The 25,184-nt window shown below is 50.8% G+C and overlaps 1 protein-coding gene across 3 annotated transcripts in view; it reads left to right on the forward strand.

Moving 5' to 3' along the window:
* The window catches only part of Tara (SERTA domain-containing protein 2 taranis), a 47,340-nt gene extending 22,221 nt beyond the window's left edge, over positions 1–25,119 (forward strand). The window contains exons 2-3 of one of the 3 annotated variants that reach the window (XR_013495357.1): positions 17,192–18,831; positions 19,275–25,119. Coding sequence is in view for 2 of the 3 variants with exons in the window: in XM_078196447.1 (XP_078052573.1) it covers positions 17,192–18,439 (1,248 nt within the window). In the remaining variant the exon portion in view is untranslated. Of the gene's footprint in view, positions 1–16,725; positions 17,074–17,191 lie in introns of those variants that run through there. The other 2 variants (XM_078196461.1, XM_078196447.1) reach the window with 2 other exon arrangements.
* The last annotated feature ends 65 nt before the right edge of the window (positions 25,120–25,184 follow it).

Consider the following 25,184-nt stretch of genomic DNA (forward strand, 5'->3'; position numbering starts at 1 on the left):
ATCAAACGAGCTCCATCTCTAATTGCCATAGAACTCGTCGGGATCGAGCAATGGGCCACCGGCGAAAGACGTCAGCCGTAACGGCGCAGCCTTGAGGGAACGGCGGCGCGGCGCGACGCGGCGGCGGCGCGTTGCTTCGGCGGCGTCGAAAAAATTGACGGCGTTCACACGCCGCTAGTTGGCGCTGCGCTCGCGTGCGCTCGCTCGCTCGGTAGCGCTCGCTCGCGCGCGCGCCCGTGAACGCGCTCTCTCGCGTACGGGGCTTTACAAATTTGACTTTCACGAGGAGACTCGTTGCTTCGTCGCACGTAACCTTGGCTGCGCCGTCGGAGCGGGCCGCAAGCGCGCGTCGTGCACTACTCGGATAGATTTTATTTTCGTATCAGCGTCGGCTTGTTGTTTTGCTTGCCCCCGGTTTCGCTATCGAGGCCCTCTGACACTTGGCGCTCCGGCGTCCGACGATCGTCTTACGCAGGATGTCCACCCGGTCGTTCCCGATAGGTCCCGACGATTGCTCTTTCGTCCTTTGCGATGCCTAATAAGGGCACCGACGCAGCCTATACGTCGTACAATATTGCTCGTTGATTCCAAACGTGTACGCGTAGCAAATAATTTGATTCCGACTAGAGGATGTGGTCGGCTAATATTTTTAGTGCCAGATTAGATTGAAGCGAACGAAAACTCGAGACACGTACGATGTACAGCCGCGATGTCAGATACTGAGTTTTCCTTGTTGCGTAAAATTGACTGGCAACACCACCAGAGAATAGGGATTCCCAGTTTCGCGAGCGCCGTGCCACCGGGGGATTAACGGAATCGGTGAATTCGGGCCCTTGGGCGAGAGTCGCTGCTTCCGGTGAAAGCGATCCTGTTGTAGCTTCGATTTCGACGCGCTGTTTAAAAACGTAGGAACAAAACGGCGACAAGTCGCGATTTCTACGGTCGACACGAAAGCGAGCTCTTCTCTCGTTTTTTTTTTCTCTTTTTTACATTTTCGAACAATCCGCAGCGCAGCGGGATTGGAGTTTAGCACGACGACGACCGACCGACCGACCGTCGATTGTATATACTTACGTGCTGACAACGAACACTCGGGTGTCGAGTTCTTCGGCTGGCTCTCGCGGCTCTTGTGCAAGCGATTTTCGACGCGCGGTTGATCGTCGTCGCGCCGGGTCTTGGGCAACGAAACAACTTCTAGGATACGATTGGGGTAAGCCCAATTCCTCCGCCGATAATATTGAAACAATTTCGGCCACTTGACGTGATTTTAAATTCAAATATTCATCCGAAACCGTTCGGCCGAACCTCTCCGCAAATTGTCGCGCGTATTTGAGCAACTATCGTGTATGCGCTTCGCTTTCTGGTTAATTTAACTTCACAGAACTTCGTTTTATCGACGCGCTCGCGCCACGTCGACGTCGCCTGCGCGCGTGTGTATTCCTCGACGCATATACGCGGTGCACGCCGGCTCGCGAGACGTAAACGCGACGTCGTCGTGCACTCATAAAGAGACAGCAACACACGCTTTACACTTGTCCCAAATCAATATGCAACAGGGTCAGGTCGGTTTAACCGGGGAACAATCCGTGCACCTGTAAAGGGTGGACTCGGTTTCTCTTCCTTACACTCTCGATTTACTCCCGGCTAGAGAGGTGAGCCCCGCGCCGACCGTGTTTACGTGTCGAATTCCCGTTAAGCCGGCCCCGCTATTGTTAGCCGATCTCGAATTTGTTTCGAAACGCGCCTTCGCCCCGCGATACTTATTGATGCAACTTATTGATACTTATTGATAATTTACGTCGGCGTCGAATCAGGCTTGCCGATATATATCGTCGATATGTATCGTCAATATATATCGTCGATGGAAAGCGACGCAACAGGAGGGTGGGTGCCAACGATAAGTGTCGGGACGGACACCCGTGTTCCGCGTATTCTTCATGTTCGATATCTGATAATCTCCTTAATGCGGTTGCAGTTTGCTCGGCACCGGGGCTAGGAATAGCCGCGGCGGCGCAGGATACGGGGAACAGTTACGGCCGGGGCCGGGTATTGCTCGAGGCGATCGTGCAAGGACAGTACCGCTACGGGCGAATATTTTCTTTCCACCGTGGTGCGGCGGCGGCGGCGGCGTTCTTCCGTCTTTCGTAAGGAATTTATCGCGCGCGAAAAATCGGATCGTGCCCGAGCCGAAATCAAGCGGCAAACCGGCGGGTGTACACACGAGGTGACGCGGTCGTCGTTAACCCCATGACGTACCATTTACTTCACAGTTGCTGCGATTAGGAATTTTTTCAATTGGTATAATTTCTTAAAAGAGATAAAACATTAATACTTAAATATTACTTAAATATTAATAACAAGGGATGTAGAATTTTATTCCAACTTCAAAGAACAGAATAACATCCATACTTAATAATTTATTACGACCAATTTCCATCGCGAGTCGGACTCGGTAAAGGGTTAAAAACGGAACGGCGCGACGTTACGCGAAAATTGTTCGTTGGAGCACAGGGGTTGCAACAGAGACGAGTTAGTCGGTCGCGGGATATTCGGCCCGAGAAATCATCGGTTTTCCAGCGAGGAGTCCTTGACACGGTTGAATGCCGGATATCGTTGGATCGAAGTAAATTTTCTTCCGCGGCTGGGAGGGGGGGGAACCGCGGCCAATGAATCGGACGTCAGCGGGACTAACCTTTTCCCCCCCGGGAGGACCAAACACAGGATGACACTTGGCGTCTGAACACGGGCATGAGAGGTCGTTGAATCCCATTAAGCGGTACTCCTTCGATCGTACTCTCGGTTCGACCACCTGTACACCGGAGTCGTTCTTTCGGCTGATATCGTTCCCTGCCTCTCTACCCCCTTCTTTGCATGCTATCAGCTCGAAGGAGCAGCGCCGACCAACCACCAGGATGAGAACGATTACAGCCGATGCGCCAGCCTCTGCCATCTCTCTTTCTCTCTCTCTCTCTCGCTCTCTGCAATGTTTCTGCTCTGCGTATTTGCCGGTGGATACCGTGTACGAGCAGCCGGAATATTGCATTCTCGTTTTCTTGTGTAGCCGACGCGGCCACACCTTTCACCAACACCCAGCCAGCCATACTCTGCTGGCCTAGCATCTCTAGCGATCGCTGTGTTGCTGGTTGGCTGGCTGCTCGCTGGCTGGCTGGTTGGCTGTGGCTGGCTGGTCGTGCGACTATCGCCTCGATCCTGGCTTTTGCTCCGGCCACGTATAACTTATGTATACGTGTACCGGCTAACAGTAAACTCTTCCACTTGGTTCCAGCATCGGCAGGAGAGACTCCTCGCGCAACGAGGACTCGCGCCTCCGACGTGCCTCGGCCAAGGCACGCACGCACCTTGCGTCGCCATTTTCTAACTCGTACATATATATATACATATATATATATATATTTTCCTACTCGTTGCGCCGGACGCTGGTCTGCTCCGCGTTCGCCTCTCTTACGTAACCGCGTTAGATCTTAAACGTCTTAGCTTTGTCAACTTTGTTGGTTTCCTTCGAACTTTTGCAGCCTACCCATCGTTCCTACCGACAAAAGGATACCGTTTCCAACGAACTCGCTGCATAGCGTGAAGATCGAGCGTTCACGTTATCGTAGAAAATTATAACGCCGATTCTCTGTATCGTTGTGTTTGATCAGAAGAAAAAAAATTCGAAAACAGCGAGAGAACGTTGCTAACCGTTTCCCGTTAGAGTTCGACAATTAAGAAAAAAATGTTGGATTCGGGAGAAAGCGCGGACATTGTTCAGGAAAAGGATAGAGCGGATCTCCCGACCCAATTTTTCCGAAAGAATTCTCCGTTTCCCCGACGCGCCGCGGTGAAGGATTTCAGGGGAAAGTCGTGCGGCGGAGTTGTCTCGATCGTAGAGTTCCACTCTCTTCGAGTACGCGTCTCGATTCCTAGTAGCAAGCTCGGTAAAAGTTGCTTCACGGGATACGAGGTACACGCCGGCCTTCTGTCGTCAGTCATAGGACGAGCAGGCAGGCAGGCAGGCAGGCGGGCAAGCTAACAGGCAAGCGAGCGAGCAGGCAACCAGGCAAGCATGGCGTGGCACGGCCGACCGTCCGTCCGTCCGTCCGTCTGCCTGACGAGGGGGATTTCTCCGTTGTCGCTTCGACAAGCCAGACAAAAGGAGCCCCGGAGCCGATAGCCGACCGGGGCGACCCTTCGGCATAAAAGGTTCCAACCCTCGTTTCTCTACCCGGCGAGGGTATATACGGGCTGTGTCCTACCCCGAATCCAACAATACGGGCCGCAGCTACGAAGCCCCCGTCTGCCGGGGCTCTGGGCCAACTCCAGGGGCCCTGTGAAGTCCTGGTCCGAACCTGGACACGGCCGCGGTATTGTCCGATACCTTTTTTTTGGGGGGGGGGGACACCGGAAACAGTGCGAGCCATTGTTTCTTCGAGCAAACTGGCCGTGCCCGATAGAGAAATTCATTACCTGTGGCAACCTTCGCCGATAAATTAACAACTATGAATGACACCTTTCGCGGAATCATTTGAAAATCACCCGAAGTAACGCCTCCAATTTATTCTCTAAAGTATATATTTTAATGATACACTTTAGATATAATCGCAGTTATTTTGCAATACGGAAGATATCACTTGCATTGTGGTATATTTCAGAGTAACATTTAACGATGGAGTTTATATCTTAAATTTGCGAAGGCATAACAATCGCGTCGAAGTCTAGTATATCGCAAGCTTCGAAGATGCAACAAAGGGAAAAGGTCTTCTTGCGGTACCTGCGGTGGTCATTTCAAAGACGTCCTTCACGGATCGGTTCCATTGCCACGGAAAGAGTAAAGATTTAGGGGGGGACTTTCGTTGTCACCGATGTTCCGCAGGGTAGAGTCATTGTTTATCCATTCGATGACGTACAACCCTTTGAATTCTACATTGCGCGCGGTGATTGATCGCGGCACCCAGGTCTTGGTAGATCCGCCGACAGTCATCCCCGTGTGTCATCCCTAAACTTCGACAATGCGACGAGCTACGATCGAAGCGTCCGACAACGACGACGGGCCACTCGTCGTCCGCGACGAATTCTTATCGTCGTCCGCGTCCAACCACTTCGTCGCGCTCGCGGATCGCGTTATGAATCGTCGATAATTGCGTGCTAATCCGATCCGTTATTCGCATCTCGATAAGCCAAGAACGCGTGTTCCCGGGGGCCACCGCGCGCACGACCCGATCCACCGCGATTCACGACACGCCCAGGATATACTGTTAGCTGGTAAATTGTGTGCCAAACGTCATTATTTACCTCTCGGAGGGTACCACGCTGTCTCGCCGCGAACCATGACCTAAGATCGCCAAGATTATACCGTCACGTCGAAACAATTCGACGAACCGCATCGGCGCGAAATTCCTCCGGGCCAATTTCCTCGCCGCGCTCGATTGCAAACAATTCGTCTATAACATTGTATATAAAAATTTTATTCGACTAAGATTGTCAATGTTCTTTCTTTGTACTTTGTTAAACATTGCGTGTACTCGCTTCTACGTAGATGTTTTCTAAATATTCACAACGGATAGGTAGATTTAATTATTAAATGGTTTAGCATTAAAAAAGAATAACATAATATAATTAACACTAATTTATAAAAAATACAAGAAGCCTTATAAAAATTGCAAGATTGGATCGGTTTACATTTCTCCCAATTTTTATTCCAACACATGTCCGATTAAATAAATACAATAGTTCCGCGTGACAGTATTTTCACAAAACACATACATTTCCATAAATACCTATAAAAATTGGTGATTATTTACAAAAAAGAACGACGCTGATCTTTTCACCAGGCTCTCGACGCGACACCGCTTCCCCCCCTCAATTCCGACGTACTTCCGGAAAACCGGAATACGGATGAAACGCGGGTCGCAGAGCACGGGGTCAAAACGGACCCGAGGGTTCGCAGAACGACATCCGGAGCATGATTCATCACGGCGTTATCGACGAATCGGCTCCCTCGTGCTGCAGACCCCAGCGCGGAGGATCGATAACTTTTTGGGGGAGACAGGCGCAAGATGGAGGGGCCGGAGAGAAAGAGAGAGGGAGAGAGAGAGAGAGAGCCTCCGCTATCTTTCGCGCGTCCTCATCCGCTAAACCGATCCGCCGAGGTGAAGGAACTCCGGAAGATCGAGAGAAAAAAAAGAGAAAAGAATAAAATACCGCGTTACGCTCTCAAATTGTCAGGGATTTACGCCGGGCGGATTTTAATGGGCCGACGAGCGGGCGCGGGCTTTGAGAACCACTGTCGGCTGGCCAGAACCAAGGGAACCTTTCAGAGGATCCCCTGACGCGGCCCGACGTCCGACCCTCATCAAGGCGCAACGCACAGCCGTCCGTAAAGAGAGAGAGGGAGCGAGAGAGAGAGAGAGAGGGAGGGACCCGGGTAGAACGGGGATCAGCATTTTTACCTGGGGCCCAGGTATCCGTCCTCTCTAGTAGACGAGACCGCGGCGGACATATTTTTAGGGTACCTTCGGCCAGGGGACCCAGGTAACGGGGAACACGAACACCGAGTCATAAATCCTGGTCGCGCACTGGGTTTTAGGGTTACCAAGTTTCCGCTGGATTAAGGAAGGCTCGGGGGTGGGTCCTGGACGGTCGCTTGATTAACTTAAAAAGCCCGCGGGTGCACCAAGTGCCCCCACCGAGCGATCACCGTCTTTACCCGCGGTTTCATTCGTTTAGTACCTGCGGCACCCTCGCCACGCGCCTCGTTTTTATCAGCGATTCGCTAAACATTGTCTCCCGTTAACCCTTTGTACTCGGAACCGCTTGACCTGAGATTTTCTTTCCGTCTTATTTAACTTGCCAACAATTTCGGAATAGTAATACAGCTGTGCCTGATAGCGCAGTAATATTTAATTCTACCATAAACTCATCGCTCGAGTGCTATGCGCATACGTTTTGCCAAGCAATAAATTACGGTTTAAGGAAAATATAAAATTATAGAAATAATTTAAACGGAGCTCGAATTTTACCTATTCGAATTCTTGTTAATTTTCCTTTTCAATAAATCTCCACTGTATAAAAAAAATGTAATTTCGTCGCAAGTTGTTGCAAACCCCATTGCAAACAATTTCGTCGAGCTGGAATCACTGGTTGCATCGCGCGGCAATGTTTAACCGAGCCGGTGTGCGCGCGCGCGTGTGTACAGCAGTGTTGATGCATATACAGTTGTGGAACGCGCGGGACAGAATCGATAACAATGGGTGCAATTTACATTTAATTAGAGGCTCACGGATATCAATCGGATGACTTTCGTCGCCTATCGGCGCATTGAATTCCAACCAACCCCTTCGGCCCGCGTGTCGTCGGGGTGTAAAAGGGTTAGCCGCGTGTTGAATCGTCACTTAGAACATCGGAGCAACGCGGTCTATGGCGTATACCGTGGCAAGCGCGCGCGGGGGTGGGGGGGGGGCGGCCATTATCGATATCCTCATCTCGGGCAATTCGAATCAATCGGGGGATCAGGTGCTCCTTTGGTCGTCGCAAATGGAATTCTCCTCGATACAATATCGGTCGGGCGCGCTAGAATGGAAATGGTCAAACACCTCGGCGTGTCCCCGTGAATCGAATTAACGTACGCGCGTTTGACTTCCTTCCCTCGATCTTTCCAACGGGTACGAAACTAAAGGCAGACGCCCGGTAGAAACTCTCGACGTTCGGGAATTGGAACGAACCGCTTTCTACCATGTTCGAGAAATATTTTTGCAAATTGCTAAAAATCGCAGAACCTGTGAAACTGGAAATTTGGAACCGCGCGAGATTTCGATGTTTTGACGGGAAACGAGGAAACGATCGGAAAAGTTTCCTACCGTCGAATAATTATCAATTTATTATAGAATTATTACTTTAGCCTTACCGACCAAGATCGAGTAAACAATTTTTCTATAAAAATTTCCGTTACTTCCGTCATCAATTTGTTGTTGCAGCGTTTCACACCGGCAACGACGGAATCGTTCGCCATGTATACGTAAGCTCCGATTAGAGCGAAAAGTCGCGAGGAGCACCGCGGGTGTGCCGTCGACGCGTGCGACACAATGCACACAACAGGTAGTCCAGAATTCGTCACGCGAAACCCGCCGGTTCGCGCCGAATGCACCTTGCGGGCCGACCCACTCATCAAGGCACTCTCGCGTAGCGCAGGCCTCCGCGCCCGTGCGCGTATTATTTACCGCGGCTGGCGGAGGCACCTGCGACGACCGCCTAACCATCTTATTCTCTCCTTCTTTGACTGTCCTACGATGGGCCGCGTCGTAAACTTCGCTCACCGCGCCCACTCGTCCCGAACAGGTTTCGCCTAAGACCTTCCCTGGCACCGAGCCTCCCCGTACCCTTCTCTCTTCACCCCTTCGGCTAATTTGCTTGCCTAATGAAATAATACTCGAAATTATAATAATAAAAATCTCTATGCTCGTCGACGAGTAATCGAGTCGAGTATCGAGTCGAGTATCGAGTCGAGTCCGCGACGAAGGTAGAAAAGACGTCGCGGTCCAAGAACAATAAACGCGGGCGGGCAATAAGTCGGTCGACGATCGAATGGGGGTCAGTGAGCGGATGTCAAAAGCGTTATCGCGGGTAGTAGCCGTGCAACAGCCGGCCGCCGGTTTCGTTTTTCCGCCGGGAAACAATCCGGGATAATTGCCAGGGTTCCGTGCGGTATCCGGCCGGCGAGATCGGTCAAGCCCCATCGATGCCGATGAAATTATTAGAAATAAAACGAGCCGGGAGCACCGAAAGGAATTTCCCGGTGCGGTTTCCGATTCAATTTCATCGATCAACGACGAGAACCGTCCGCCGTCCGTCCGCCCGTCCGTCCGTCCGTTCGTTCGCTCGCGAGCGAGCGGCCGCGCGCGTGCAAGCAGGAAGATGCTGCATCGAAATAAAAAAAAAAAATCCGCCCGAAGCGGGGAGAGAAAAAAAAAGGAGTGCACACGTGAAAGGGAGAGCGCATCCCCGCCGGGGCCGCTCCCACACACACACGTTGGGGTGCCGGCTCGTTGTCTGCCATATGGCCCCCCTTCCCCTCCCCCCACTTTTTTTCACCACCCCTGTGTACGGCTTTCTTCCCACACGACAAAGGTAGCCAGCCACCCACGTGTGCGTGCACGTGCGTGTTTACAGCTGTACACGGGGGCCCTCGCACGAAAGTGAACAATCTATTTTGTTGTAACAAAAGCGAACAGACAGACACACACACACACGGGGAGTCAGGTGAACGCAGCTCTCTTTCTCCCGTCTCTCGCGCCAGATTGGCCCCTTTCTTCGCCGGCTTTCGCCGTGTATATACGCTGCGCGCTCTTTTTCGCCTCATTTTCTTCTATTTGGAAATTAACCCGTCGACCGCCGTCGCGGGCGCCGCCGTCACGCGCTCCACGCTCGTCCCGAAGCATTCTCTTTCGTTCCTCGCCCTTTAAACGCATCTCGATCCGAGAAACGTCTAAAAGGATTAGGGGTGTCGATCACCGTGTGCTCTCGTTGGCGCTTTTCAGATTCGGGTTCGGTTACCGTTTCATTTATTAACCGGCCGGGTTAACTCGTCGTTCTCGCTTTCCTTTTTTTAAACTCGTCGATCCTTTCACTCGTGTACTGGTGTCTCACCGCATTTGTGTTGCTTGTAAGATGCTTCACAATTATTTCCGAGTCTGTTAACCCTTCGCGCTCGAGGTCTTTTTAACGCCAAGTCCAAAATATCTTCTCCGCGGTATTTCCTTTTTATTTAGCGCGTTTTACGCGAATAATCGAGTCTGAAAAATAAGAATTTTTATCGGTGGCTCGGAGAGTGATTTCTTCGCCGCAAAGGGTTAAAATTCCACTGACCGTGTAGTGCCATTTACAAAAGCGGACGTTTCCCGCGGTCTCGCGTTCCCCGGGGCGTTTAAACGGGATCCCGGATCCTTTTAAATTGATTCGTCGGTTCGCGGGGGCCGCTTAAAAATCGGCCGGCTTTCCCTCTACACCGGTCGAAGGTATTTATTTGACGAGGTAGGTGGGGTGTGGGAAGGAGGTGGAAGCCAGGCAGAGGCAGGAAGGAAGGAAAGTCGGTTCCGCTCCCTCCGACACGAGCCCCGCTGCATCCGGCGCGTTCTCTCGAACCAATTAAGGCGGCCGCGCTCGCGCGCGCGCGCGCGCGGTGGTCCCCTCAAGGGCTGAAATATCGCATCTTCGTTCCCGATCTCTTATTTCTACGGACCGACGCTAAGAAGCCAACTACGTTTCCGTCTCTCCTCGTTCTTCTCCAATTTTCCATCCCCCGGCGCGACCTTGATTCTCTCCCTATCTGTCCCTCCCTCTCTGTTTCCCTCTTCGCCCCTCTCTCTCTCTCTCTCTCTCGTTCCTTTTCCACGATCCCCGAGCGCTCGGGGCGCGGGACCCTTCGTTTAGGGCACCGCAGATGCCGCGCGCCCTACTAGATTACGTCCCCGCGGTTCCCAACCAACCCCCATAGCGGCCGACGATACTTCACCGTAGAATCGACGGCGACCGCGCGCGCGCCTGTTCTGAGAACCGCTTGAATGGGGGAAGCAACCCTCCGTTTTCGGAAACCTTCCCTTTATTCATCCCCTAATGTAGGACCGACCGGCGCCGTAGGTTCTTCTTGCCGCGGTATATAGGGTACTGTATTTATCGTGGACCCCCCCGTACATATACGGGGCCATGTACGTTTACAGGGGATCGCCGAGCGGGGTGGATGTGTGCCGCGCGATTCGATACCGTACATAGGCGCGCATCTCGGCTGTACTTTTAAGAGCAGATAAAAGTAACAGATTGGCCCCCGCGTTGCCACGATGCTCGCTACAAATGGATTATCGTTGATAGCGTTCTACTCGCGAATTCCGGCTAACTTCGTCGTGAAAACTCTTTCGACTCGGGGAACTCGTTCGATTTTAAAGATAACCGGAGGATCGCTAAGGGAATATCGCGCGTACGAACAGCGATAGAAATAGCGACGAGAAAATGATATTAATATAATTATTTATATTTTAAATAATTCTGGAGTTAGCGTTGATAATGTATAGTTGACGCAGTTAAATTTCGAGGGAATCTGTAATTCGCGTGGATCGTTTACCGACAAAGAATGCGCGCGCGCGCGGCCACATTATTTTGTGGGCAGCACGCGAACAAGCGGCTCATCGGTCCTCGACGAGAAGAGGATGCGTCCGGGGGTTGCTTTCACCCCTTGCTTCTCTTTGTCCATTTTTCCCCGGGGCGCGTGACCAAGGTAAAAACCCCTCTCCACGCGCGATCGTGCTCGCAAAGCGCGCGGCGCTTATTTGTCATTCTTTCTGACGGCCTACAATGGCACACACCGTATAGATAGCGCGCGCGCGCGCGCGGTTCTTTGCTTTTTTTTTTCTCTCTCCCGTCAAGAGATCATAGAGCCCTCGCGCGACGCGCGCCATTAGTCCTCGACATTAACTTTCAAATTACTGTTCCGCGACACAGAAAACAAACGCCGTTGCCCGCGTTAACATTCGACGTATGGTGGCAATTTTTACCGTGATTAAATCGTGTTCGGGCTCCGTTGAGACGCCGATAAATTACGCGCCGCGTTGCACGCCGAACGGAAACGATTCTCTTGGAGAAATAAGAAATGTTTCCGAAGGGAGACGAGCGCGCCGCGCCGGGTTTTTCGAAATTCGCGGCTAGCACGATTCCGCGAGTCCTTGAAACCCGAGTCTAACCGACTGGCTCCCCGACAATCTTATCCGCTCGGCGAGATAGCGCGCCCCTAATCTGTCGCGGACTTTACACCGCTAAAGCCGGCGTTCGAGCCAGCTTCCAGGATCGCGAGCGCGAAATCCAAAGATATATGCTCTCGATGAAATTTCGCTGGCTTTTGACTCGTCGAACGTCGACTAATTTGGAAGACACGCGACAAACCAAAAATGTTCACCGTACTATCTGAAATGCCAGTCGATCTCAAAATGATCTGCCTAAAAAAATATATAATCTTTCCGCGCTAATTTTGCAACTAGTTGAATCTCAAGAGTGTAATCGGCTGTGAAATCAACGGTTGGAAATGTTTTTGAACACCTCGTTCCTTTTAGAGCTGAGAAATTTGTTGAATAACATTTTATCTCAATAGAAAAGTTAATACAATAGGGTTGATTTAATAAAAGATCTAATAATAAATGAATAATAAATCTAGTAATAATAAAAGTCCGATATAAAGGCTAATAAAATAACAGAATAGTATCGGACGAATTTAACGTCATAGATACGTTACTGCCGAGTAGTAAAATTATTAAAACTTATTTAAGATTGTTAAAATGCTGCTGTGGAAAATGTTTCCGCGCAAAGTCTATTTATTTCCTAACAGTCGCGCTGGTGGAAGAGTCCAATGAAAGTCAAGGAACGTTATGTAAAAGATTCCGTACGCCAGAATTCAATATTTGCGGGAGGAAACGTCGATGCCCCGGCAGTTTTTTTTATTGTCGGCCGATTTCTCATTTATTTAAAATATTCCCAGGGAAATAACGCTCGATAATCTGAGACGCACACGGGCGGCTTGTATCATGCGCCGTTGTTGTTTCTTGGCCAGATAGCGTGTTGCGCGACGCCGTTGTCGAGCCGTTTCCCCGGCAGAGTTGACGATCTCGCCGGCAGGCGGCGCGCCGCTAGAGTCCCCTTTCGAAAATAACACACGGCCGGTTGACGTCATGTTGTCATGACTGCCAACCGTCGGCATCAACATCGCTCGCCTCTGTGTGCCGTTCCCGCGGCAGCGAACAGAGCGCAGAAAATTCGCACCGAGAACGATCGCACGAACGCGAATTCGCACTCGGATTCAACGAGCTCTTTCCACGATTTAAGTCCGCCATATTTCGACCGTCCCGAGCCAAAACATTCGATGAGAAAAAAGGTCAATGCGAGTCCCCGTTTCCACTTGGAAACGTCCACACTCTTTTCTCCATATTTCTTTATCACGAATTATCAATCATAAAAAGAACTTTAAATAAGCACCGATGTGATGTTTACAGACAAAAGTACTCGAAGCGGTAAGGTTATGTACCAAAACTCGGTATTACAAGGCGAGGGGTTTGTAATCCAGAGGGGGGGCCCCACCTTAAACGCAACCGAGTCGAAACGGTCGGTTTTCAAGCGAACGTTCGAGGGCAGCATCGAATTCGCCGTATCGTTATCGGTCGATTCTTTTTTTTTCCTCGGCCGATGTTTGAAGTTCGGATCGCGCATCGAATCTTCGCGTTTTATCTTCGTCGCGCATAGAGGAACTCTGACCGACTCGATCGTGCACGCGACGCTGGTGTGACCGAGTTATAACACTAATTCCCAAGGATTCGAGTATTTCCGTGGCGTTTCTTTCGGATGGAAATTCGTAATAGTAATCGTCGTGCGGTCTCCCTCGTTTATTTACTATAAGGCGAGCTTGAACGCGTCGAATGTTTTTAGTATAACGGTAAGAATGTGTCCGCGCATGCTTAGCGTACACGCATATAGCTTAGGAATGTACCGTACCATACACTCGCCGGTTTTATCTACGGGGCTCCGACTGGCTCGAGCCACGGATTCGTGTGTGTGTTCGTTCTCTGGCTGGCTAGATAGCTTTGACTCGTGTAGCAAACATTACCTCATCGTCAGGCATAGCCGGATCCACCACAAACCTTCTCTACTTTTGAGTCTTTTCCCACATTCGCCGCGCTCTCTCTCTCTCTCTCGCTCTTTCTCTCTCTGCCTAGAGAGAAACTAAACTAAAAAAAAATCTTCTCGTATTAAATATTTAATTTAATCTCGGCCAAATATTTAATTCGAAGGAAAGTAAAATTCCGCCGTAACTAATTCGCGTAAAAATATTATTTTACCGATTCCTACAGTTCTTTCAACGTCGGACACGATTCCTCTCGGTCGATTTTCGTTGATCCTCTCGCGCGTACAATGCAGCTAGCGCAGACACAGAGGCTTCGCGCGGCGAACATTATCTTATTGCGGGCGCAGTCGTCATGAATCTTTTCTAGTTCTGGTACTTCTCTCACGTTCATTCCATTGACCCACATTCCCGACGACGACCCAGGAATTAGGGCGAACTTGTTTATAGAAATTCCGCGCGCGGAAATTCTCTTGTAAATTTCTCTGGCCGTTCCACGCTCCTCCAAAATTTTCCATTTCCATTGTGTCTTCGCCTCCTGTGTCGTCAATTGGTAAAACTTTACCGCCGGACAATAATATTCGATTGTCCGCGAATATATAGCAGCATTGTCGGAGTGCCTACCACCGGTGGTAAAAAAAAAAGAAAATAAAAACTCGACGGTCCTTTGGTAAACCGTTTCCCAAATAATTGGCGCGATCGGCTACCTTGAAACAGGAGAATGGCGTCAAAAGTCGCCGGCATTTAAGCCGAACAAAAGCCAGCCATCCTCGGCTAGAGTTCCCTTTGAATCAGCGCCGCGATTCAAACTTAAGGCGACGCTCGAAAGATTGCTCCGGGGCTGGCGGGGAGTGCGAACTCCGTGGCAACCCCCCTTCCCCCCCGCAGCCCTTGAAAAATTCGCGACAGGAAGAGAGACGGGTGTGGACGAGCGGAAGGGGTGATGCGGGGAGACGAGAGCGGCAGCGCGCCTCTCTTGACTTTGATTTATGGTCAGTTAAGAGTCGCGCGTTTCTGCCGCACGCAGTAAATCCCCATACGTGGAGCGCAACCCCCCGCGGGAAACCACCCGGTGTGGTCGTCTCGATTCAACAAGTGCCCGGGCCATGTTTCGCAAACATGGACGGCCGTGCACGGGCGAATTAGCAGCGAAGTCTTGGATCCGTGGCGAGCCTGCCGTTTCTGGCCCCGTCTTCCGCGGAGAATAACAAGCTCGCTTCTGCCAGTCTCTCTTCTCTCTCGCCTCTCTTCGATGACAATTTAACCTCCGTTAATTAACGGATCGCGGAACTTCGGGCGAAATAAGAATTATCCGAGTCCTAAGTCAAAGGCCATCGGCAACCCCGGCTTCGATAGCGGCGTTCTCGAAAAGAACGTTTTCACGTCGGCAACTGTCTCTCCAACCCCTTGCCCGCGCATGATTTATTTCACGGCGCGATTAGAATTACGTCGGGAATCGTTGTCTGGTCCGATTCGATGTTACACGGCTAAGGGGGATGGGTCGAAGGCGCGGAGGAGGAGACGCAAGAAAAGCACAGTTTCACCGGCGTGGAAGGCAAAACCAAGCTCGCGGATACGATCCGTCATTGTTTTCCCCGCGATTCCGCGAATCCTCTCTCGGCGAGCTCCGGGACTGGTCGACCCTGTTGGAAGGAGAACCTTCGCGAGCGAGTCGTATTCCAAGTAGGCCACCACGGCGGATGTGCACCGTCGTGTCGAGATTGAAACGTTGGCTGTTACTTCTGCTGCCGCGCGGCCTAGCTGTTGCAAAAATTTACAAATCGACCGAACACGTTTCCCGTCTTCGTTCCCCGAGCGAGCGTACAAATACCGGTGGAATTATTTTAAGAGACTCGGCCCGCCAGGCATTCGAATATTAACCGTTCGCACGACGCAGCGGCTGGGTGAATTTTCTGTTGGATTCGAGGCGCCCTTTAATTTGACTAGAAATAGCTAATTAAAAAATAGTGGAACGACTAATAAAATAAATTCGAGCGAGCAGCGAGTTCACAATTTTACAAGTACCGAGAACTTAAAGCCAAGGGTTCACCGACGACCTCGAAACCGCCGAAGATTCGTTCTAATTAAAAGCCGTGTTCCCTCGAATCGAAAGTTCGCGGTTAAACGTCTTGTTTTGCCGCACGCGTATCGCGAGCACGCGGTATCATCGTCGCCGATGGCATTGCTCGTTTCCTCGTAACTTTGTTCCCCTTCCTCCTTCTCCCCGTCCCCCGTCGGTCGTGCTCGTGTTCTTCTTGCGAACAGGCACATATCCGCTCTTTGACTTCGCGCTGCCAGTGGAAAAACCTAACGCATCGATTGAAAACGTTAACACAACGTTACACGGTCGAAGCCGGCCGCGCATCCCCTGCTGCAACAACGCCGCTCTTCGCCGCTCCGGGGCCGTTTCTATTTTCGCATCTTTCTTTTTTTCTTTCGGCGAAATCAAACGTCACACGCAGACCACGTGGACGCGACCAGCCGACGAACATGTCGGCGGTGACATCTCGCGGTAATTCGCGCAACCGGCTTTCGCAGTTAGCGGTTCTCAAACGGAACCGGAATTTTTCCTTTCCGTAGTCTTTCTCAGTCTCTCTGTGCCTCTCTTTGTTATTCGTCGCGCGCTGCCGTTTATTTCGGATTATCAACGTCGAAGGATAGTTTAAAGCTATAATGTATCAATTTGTACGGAATTAACATTCCCTTTGACGAGCGTTCGATTTTTTGTAGGTTATTTTACGAAACGCCAGGATGAGGAACCGTTTACCGGTTAGGGAGATTTCCTTGTGGCGGAAACGTCGTCGTGAGAGAAGGGTTTCGGAGACCCGAAGAATTTCTAGCATATTTCCCCTACTACGTCGAGCGTTTTCCTGCGAGCGTGCGGAACGAGGGGGCGGAAGAAAAAAAAAGAGGAGACGCTAGGAAAATGAAGAAGAGCATTTCACAAGGGTCCCGCATGCTTGCTGATTGAACCAATGAGTAACAACACTCCCCTGCCCCCACCTATCCGCCGTTCGCGTTCCCTCCCGTTCTCCTGCGTGCCCACTCGATCATCCATTCCAACCAACGATGACTTCTTTCAGGCCGGGGTAGGGAGACGCCTGACGTCATTCTCGAACGTCTGTCAGCGAGCCGACCCTCTGAGTCACGTCGTTTTGCCTACTCTGCTCGCGGCGGAGTATCGAGGCTCTGTAAGGTCTTGCACGGTCATGTCGCCGAGTCGTCCTCTAGAAAATCTTCCTAGCTTATCGCTCGCGATATTCTTCGCTCGCATGAATCACAGAGATACGCTTCTGCTCGTCGCGAAATGCGTTTTCACGGTGGCGCTGTCACGATTCAATTTCGTATCTTGACATTTCCAACAAGGTATACGCGCGTTCCCCTAGGATTTGTTTAGGATTTAATTGGTCCCGAATTGGTCGCCGGTAAGAATTCGGCTATATTCCCCTGCGCCAATGCTTTTACCGACTCTTTTGTTTGTACATTTTTATCGCGTGCAGACGGCCGACAGTAATTCTAACGTTGCAATTTGTATGGTTTTAGAGTTGTGCAATGATGGGTCTGCAGGCCACGGCAGGAAAACGTAAACTGGAGGGAGGTGTGGGCTGCATGGAGTTCGACATGGACATGGGCGAGAGCCCATCGAAGTTGGGCCGAGTGGAGGGTAGCTGGTGGGCGATGGAGGACACTTACACGCAGCCGCTGGGCCAGAACCAGGCGTCTTACTACGAGATGGAAGTGAGCCCGCCTTGCCTGCAGATAAATCCATGTCAGCCGACATCGGCGAGTCAGCAGCAGCAGCAGCAACAGCAGCAGCAGCATCAGGCGTCGCAGCAACAGCAGCAACAGCAGCAGCAACAGCAGCAGCATTCTACGACGCCGACCTCGGCGCCGCCGGCGTCGACGGTGGCGCATCTGCATCATCATCCCCAGCACTACTACCATCACCAGCGTGGAGCCAACAGTCCAGTTGGCAGCAACGGTTACAGCCAACTGTCGAGGCCGCAGCCACAGTGGGGCGCGCCTCACCATTACGAGCCGCCGACGATACGGCGAGAGGAGAACGGAAAGAGTTATCTGGAGCTTGGCTCGAGTTACCGGGCGAACGAGAGGTGCTGCGAGGGCTCGAGGTCGAGCTGGTGCCGGCGCGGCAGAGCCTGCTACAGGCAGAGGCGGTTGGCCGTGCTGAACATCTCGATGTGCAAGTTGGCGAGGTACCGCCAGTTCCCGGACCCGAGCCTGCACCGGTCCGTTCTGATCTGCAACACGCTCAGGCATCTCGAACGGGAGATGGAGAGGGACAGAAGTCCGCCACCCATGGAGCCGGTGATACCAGCGCCGATCGCTCAACTGCAACCTCCCGAGCAGGGCAGGCTGACGCCGTTCCCGATGCCGCCGACCTCCTCGAACGAGACCGACGTCGACTCCGGCATCGGCGACAGCGACGACAGTCGCTCGATCAACTGGGGCAGCGTGCTGTCGCTATCGAGTCAGTCACCGCTGGACCCCCTGAACAACAACGAGCTGCTCGACGTCGACATCGGTCCGGACCTAGACTTAGACTTCATGCCCGGATGGAAGCTGACGCCCCTTTCCGCCGACGACATCCTTAGGAGTACGACGGCGCAGGAGCAGCAACACCAGCAGCATCAACAGCAACACCACCAGCAACAGCAACATCTAGCCACGCCGGCCAGCGGTAGCTGCGGCAGCAGCAACATGGGCAGCGCCTGCGCGACCGCGGGAAACAGCAGTAGTACGCACGAGTCGTTGATGTGCGTTGGATCATAGCCCCCGATTTTGACATCGTTGAGTCACCTCATCGACTTCTATCCGCTGATGCCACAGAGCAAATAATGCGCGGCTAACACCTAGAACCGCGGGCCGAGCGCAGACGACGGCGTTGCCGCCGCCATTGCCGCCGCCCTCTCTCGAAACTGCGACGCCTGGTCGGCGACTCTACAGGAGGTCCTCTTTTTCTTATTTATTACCGTTCGTGTCAATTACGCACCGATTGGTTCTCTCGATTACGTTCCACTACCACCGCAACCGGCAACACCATGCTCGTGCCCCCCCTTGCCGGGGAAATGGGGCTGCGCGTCGTGACACGCTGCCCTCGCAGGTGCAGACGTAGGCGGATCTCAATGGCGCATACCTTTAGGGCATGCGAAACCGAGAGAGAGGTGATTACCATTTATCAATCGACGAGCACCCGAGTTCGCTTTTAGAACACCAATGTCTCACCCACGTGCGCTCCTCGCCGCCAAACAGCTCTGTACTTTTTTTTCTATCCTTGTCGCGGTTCTATGCTTTTGTTCGAAACAATTGGCGAGTTCGTTTCAACTACGAACAAACTTGCCAGGTTGGTAACAAAAGTCGTGAACAACCGCGAGCGAGCGAGTCTTTTTCTCGGAGAGCGTACGTGGGTTCGGACTTAACAAGATTCAACGTCAACGATCTATCCGAACAAATTTGATTTCGCATCGTTTCTTGCCGATCGTTAATAGATGTTGAAAGTCACGATCCTTTTGATGATGAATCTTATTATTGCGAAAACGGGTCCTCGACCGGCTTCTACCAACCACCTCCAATTACTATACTATATCGAAACGATCTGTTTTTGCAGTTGCACCTGCGAGTACGGCGGCACACGTATGAGTTTCCTGGTCGCTCGAAATGTCGCCACCGGCACGTCAGACAGAAATGAGAGATAGAGAGAATGGGAATGAGAGAGAGAGAGAGTGAGTGTGTGTGAGACGAGAGAAAGTATGAGACAGATACAGAGAGAGAGAGAGAGAGGGAGGGAGAGTGAGATAGAACGAAAAGTCTCAGAGCTTTCAACGTCCACGCCCCCGGGCCGGCGATGCGGTTGACGAGCGCAAGATAGAGCCTTCTCCTCGAAAATGTTTAAACGGGCAACGCTGACGCGACGAGACCGACCGAAAAACGATCTATGGAAAAGAAAACCATCGTCCCTCTCCGCCTCGTTCGTAATTCGCGAGTGTGTTGGCAAATGTGATTCGGGTATCGCTCGCCTAGCCGGCCGGCGTTGAGAACTCTTCAGCGACGTCCTCGGCTCGTCGCTCGTGACGGCCAATCGAAGTAGGGAGGAGTATCCATCGATCGATGTTTTTCCTTCGGATTAGAGAGACATTAAAAGGAAAAAATGAAACCAGCCGACGATTAATCAATGCCATACACTGTATTACACTAACGGTACACACTTACACGTTATAAGACATAACCGCCGTGGCCTATACTACACATCTCATACTTGCATATAGAGGAAGAACATTTTACACGTACCCACACACACACACACACACACTACGAGCAACACACGAAACATCCTATCGACGGAAACAGAAAGAGAGAGAGAGACACACACACACACAAACACATCGCGCGAGTACGCGCGCTCATGCACACGTATTGTACACACGCGCGTTCGTACATAGAAAAGAAAGAATCGATATGGTGCTAGGACGATTACACCCTGGTGCTTACTTCTGTATACACACAGCCAATGTGCGTACATTCGCACGGATCGCCCGCAGTCTTCGTCGAGGAGTCTAAATACGTCCTGACGTCGTGGACAGGACACGGTGTGATCGAACGCGGCTCCATCCAGGCGCGCCGTCTCGAGAAGAGTAGGGCCAGGGCCCCGTGCCGCCGAGTACTCTTGCCGGAGGAAAGGCCGCGAGGGATACCTCGTTGGATGGAGGTGCGCTCGAAGGTCGAGACACACACGCGCATCCGGTGTTCTGGCGCACGACGCTTAAACAAATGTACCTGCATTTTAGAAATCGGGATTAACGATAAACCGGTCCCTTCGGACCGTCGCGCGAAGGCCACTGTGCGCCACTGATCTCCCGTAAATGTACTATATTACGTATAAAATAGTGTGGCCGACGGACATAGTGCGAAGGTGACCAAATTTACCTGGGGTGGAACTTGGTGAGATTTAATTAAAACTCTCGACAAGACGCGCTTCGCGAAGAGGAAACCGCGGCGATCCGCGCGCGCGCGAGATCTCGTCCTCAACGTCCACTAAACCGCAGAATACCCAATTCAGAGAGCAGCTATACTTAAATCGAGGTTAAGCGAACTTTAAATACGAGTCTATCCATACACGCATACGTATACAGAGAGAGAGAGGGAGAGAGAGAGAGAGTGAGAGAGAGAGAAACACAAGCATCTACACGAACACCCATATACACACACATACACGTGAATACACGATTTAACGAACGATGTAAGTTAATAAACTTTATAAATCGACTGATTAATTGCGCGAGAGAACAAAAAGAAATGACCGATAGATAATAACGTTTTGCGAGGGCGATTTGAACTGTAATTAATTCAGCGTTAAGCCGACAAGGCGCGCACGAAACAGAGAGACAGGAACACGCGTACATTCGCATACAGGGAAGCATACGTACACACATACACAGAGGATCTAAACAACGACACGACTGTACATGGAGACACGCTAAATAGTTCGATGTATATAGATACACACAGACAGACACAGACACACACATACAAACGCGCATACACAAACAGTACGTGCTAAGTCGAAATAATTGTCAACCGCGAATCCGCGAGCTCTGGCAGATTTTTCCATCTTCTAATTTTGGTTTTCCTTTTTTTGAATTCGAACCGCGAGGAATCGACTCTTCTCCGGGCTCTCGATCTTTTACGAATCCGATATTCCCGTAAACATAATACGAGAGGAATCATTTCGAACAGCGCCAAACGCGTCTCGGACACGATATGGTCACACACGTACATTTCATTGAAACGACGACACCCACGAGTTCCAAATATCCGGCGAGCAGAATATTCTTCTGGTGTTTTGCTGCTCGAGTGCCCCGACTAGAATTCAAGTTCTGCTACCGATCCACCCGGTATATAGAACCCAGAAAATGTCCTGCTCGCGTCGGATACGACTAGCTCCGCGGTGTGCGGTGTACCTACGATTCGAGCTACAATTTCGGTGTGACAACAGAAACCACGCATACACAACAAACCCCACATGTACACGAAGTAAGAAAGAGAGGGAGAGAGAGAGAGAGAAAGAGAGATATTCGCGGTTGACAACAGTGTCTCCGGAGTTGTTTTCTTGCATGGTAGGCCGGCGAGGAGAGAGAGCGAACGCGGTCGGAGGGAAGGGAGCAGCTGGCACACGCGAGCCTCACCAACGTACGCTAGATTGTTAACAAATTTCGTCCATCGCGTTGTTGCGTCTCGCGCGTGTCGCTTTTCCCCGCTCATCGATTCGCGAACGGCTCCGCCTGTGGATCGGCTCTCTCGGCTTGGTAGTCCGTAACGCGTGTTCGTCCTTTTACAGCGAGCGTGAAGTCGATAGGGAAAATTGTTTTGGCCGCTGCAAGGGACGAACGTGTGTCCGCGACAGACAACGGAAGAAAAACAAATACTCATCGCCGTTAGATTGGTAGTTCGGGGCCCGATAAGTTGATCTGTCGTGCGGAGTGCCAAGCGCGGGTGTGCAGACGTGCTCTCCTCCTCCTCCTCGATGGGAAGAAGAAGATGAAGAAGCGTGGAGGGCGCTGCGCTCGTCGGACAGGAAATAATTTCGTACTTTTACACGGATGTACCTTAGCCGCGTTGAAACGCGTTCTCGAGTACAACACGGTACCGGTCGTGTACCGATATGAAAGGAGGGAACGTCTCAGCGGACGGGGGCGAAGAGAGAGTCGTCGCGTACGCCGGGCATAGTCCAGCGGTGTGTTCCGCACAGACGTGTTTCAGGAGTCGCGCGACCGTGCAAGAGAACGACGAGAACGAACCCGCGGCAGACACGTGCGTTTCGGCGCCGACGCGCGCGCGCGTTTTTCTTCTGTTCTGACGACAAATGGTGTGTGTAAACGAACAGTTTTTTCGGGGACTACGATTATAACACGTGAAACGGAATCATTGTACATAGTATAAATAGCGCACGCGCAGAAGTACGTTTAAGCGAAGAATAAAAGATGATATAATAGGTATAATGTGAAGAAAATATACATATAAGATATTATATATTATATATTATATATACATATATATATATACATATATAAACATTATATATATATATATGTATATATAAACAAGAAGTATATATATAAGATTATTATATATATTTACCGTGATAAGTGATACAAAGCGGTAACGGGGACTCGCGCAATCTCGTTGTCGTTCGGATGGCGGCGCTAGCAATTTTGCGGGCGGCCCACGAGGCCCTTTTCTCCACTCAAATTCAGTTCGAACAGACGGTGCGACCGGATCGACGATTACCGTCGCCCGGCCCCCGAGTTACGCGAGGCGGACCAACTGATCGTTCCGTTGTTGTCATCCACGTTCATCGATAGCGCAGCTCTTCCAGAACGTTTCTTACGTGCTCGTCGAGTTTAGATAATACGGTCAGACCGGCCCCAAGTTTGCGAGAAATTCCTAGCTTAATCGACAAATTTCCCGCTCTCCATGTTGGAGCGATCAGTTGTCCACCGTAACGGAGGGCCGCGGCACGCGATCTCGTCGCAAGGGGGGGTGTTGCGTTCTTAACTCCTTTACGGGACACGAGTTCGACGACAGCCTCTCGTACATTGGGACACGCGTTGATATTTTATTTGTCATTCTGTTACGCTTTGGTTCTTCAATCCTTCGACCGTATCGGAATACAGTAAATTCCACCCCATATCAGTCTTTCATCTTCTGAACGAAACTAGACATTTAGAAAAGAGCTTGCTAATATTCGGTTTACGATGTCAAGAAAAATAGTTGTGCGAAAGAAAGTGGGAGACAACGTGCCACCAAATTATGTTTTACGTTCCGCGTAGTCGAAGGGTTGAAGGAGCAGAGGATTCCCGAGGCGTGTCGACTCTGTTGTCCTGTGAAGGGTTAAACGAATTGGGCTGGCGCGAAGACGTACGATTAAGTTCCTATTACACGATATCTGAACGAGAATTAGTTAGCAATTAAACCCGGATTAAACCGATGTGTAGCGACACAGTTCGAGTGGGCCGCCTCGCGAACGAACCAGCGTCCTCGAGCCTTTTCTTTTTTTTTTTCCTTTTTTCTCTTTTTTTTTTGTACGGTTAATACTATTATTATCGCTACGATTATATCATTAATGTTATTATTATTACGTTTGACGTCGAACGACCGCGAACAGCGGACACCCGGTCCCCCTCTCTCTCTTTCTTCTCGTGTCGTTTTAGGAGAAAGGGGCCGCGGTGTCCGCCGGCCACGGTTCCGAACACATCGGTCCGAAACAACCGAGGACGGCGCGGAACAATGCAGGTTTCACTGGAACGGTTTACCGAGACGAACGAGTCCCATTCGTGACCGCCTTACCTAGGACAGGTGAAAAACACACGACACTGTACATTGTAAATAGTAGCGCGGAGAAGACGGTTACAGAAAGACAGAGTTAATTAATTAAAAGGAAAAAAAAGGTGACGCGAGTAAAACGATGACGATGAGAGATGATGATGTTGCATCGAAAATCGCGCCGGGCGCGTGAAGCGAATGCACGTTCCCGAGGGACCACGTCGATCTTCAGGCGAGACCACCCCAACCCCCCCAAGACACGTCGTACGATACTTACATCCATCGTGGATCTTCTTCCAATCAACTCACCCCCGTGGCGTTGTTTTCTCTTCGTCGCGAACGTTCGTCTTTACACGTTCGCGTAATTCTCGGCTCGTCGGAAAAAATTGAAAAATCATGCGCATTCACAGACCGTAATCGCCTAAAAATCGACGCGCGTCCCGATTGGGGTACGTTCGCCATACGAGCCGCGTGTGCGGCCATTTTAATAGAGCTAGGAAAATTTTAAGATGCACGGTTGTATCTTCGTACGTGTGCCGATCACTCGACTGTGTAACTCCGTGTCCGTGTCACGAGATCGCGTCTAAAGAACAAAAAAAAATGTGTAGTAAAATGAGAGAGTGTATGGGGGGAGGGGGGTATCAGCGGGGTACAAAAAAACGAATAACTAGGGAAATATGCGAGCTCGCGACTTTGTCACTGGGCGCGCGACCGATCGCCGAGATTTGTTAACGATTGCAAACAAAGAGGAAAAGAAAAAAAGAAACAAAAAAAGAAATATACGAAAAGAGGCAAGAATCGCAATTACTCTAGTCCTAAGTGGTCTATGGAACACGCACGGCACACGCGAAACGCACAGTTCCCCGAGTGGTTGGACATGTCCGTATTTTTCTTTTTCATTCGTTTTAATTTTTCGTTTCAAAGTTGTGAAGTTGTATCGCATACCGTTTTACCAAAAAAATACCCAGCAGCAGAGATCAGCATAAACAGGAAAAAAACAAAAATGGGAATATAACAAATGCAGCGCAAAAAACGATTAACCTGATGAAAAGTAAAAGAATAACGCACGATATGGACAACAACCAACAACAAAAACTATCAAAAACAATAAAGAGTATTATTCTATATATAATAATGGTGTTGTGATATTTTCTGACCCCCTTTTTTTCCTTCCCACGTAACTTCGTAATGATAAATC

The sequence above is a fragment of the Augochlora pura genome, chromosome 1 (genome assembly GCF_028453695.1).
Source record: "Augochlora pura isolate Apur16 chromosome 1, APUR_v2.2.1, whole genome shotgun sequence".
Lineage (NCBI taxonomy): Eukaryota > Metazoa > Arthropoda > Insecta > Hymenoptera > Halictidae > Augochlora > Augochlora pura.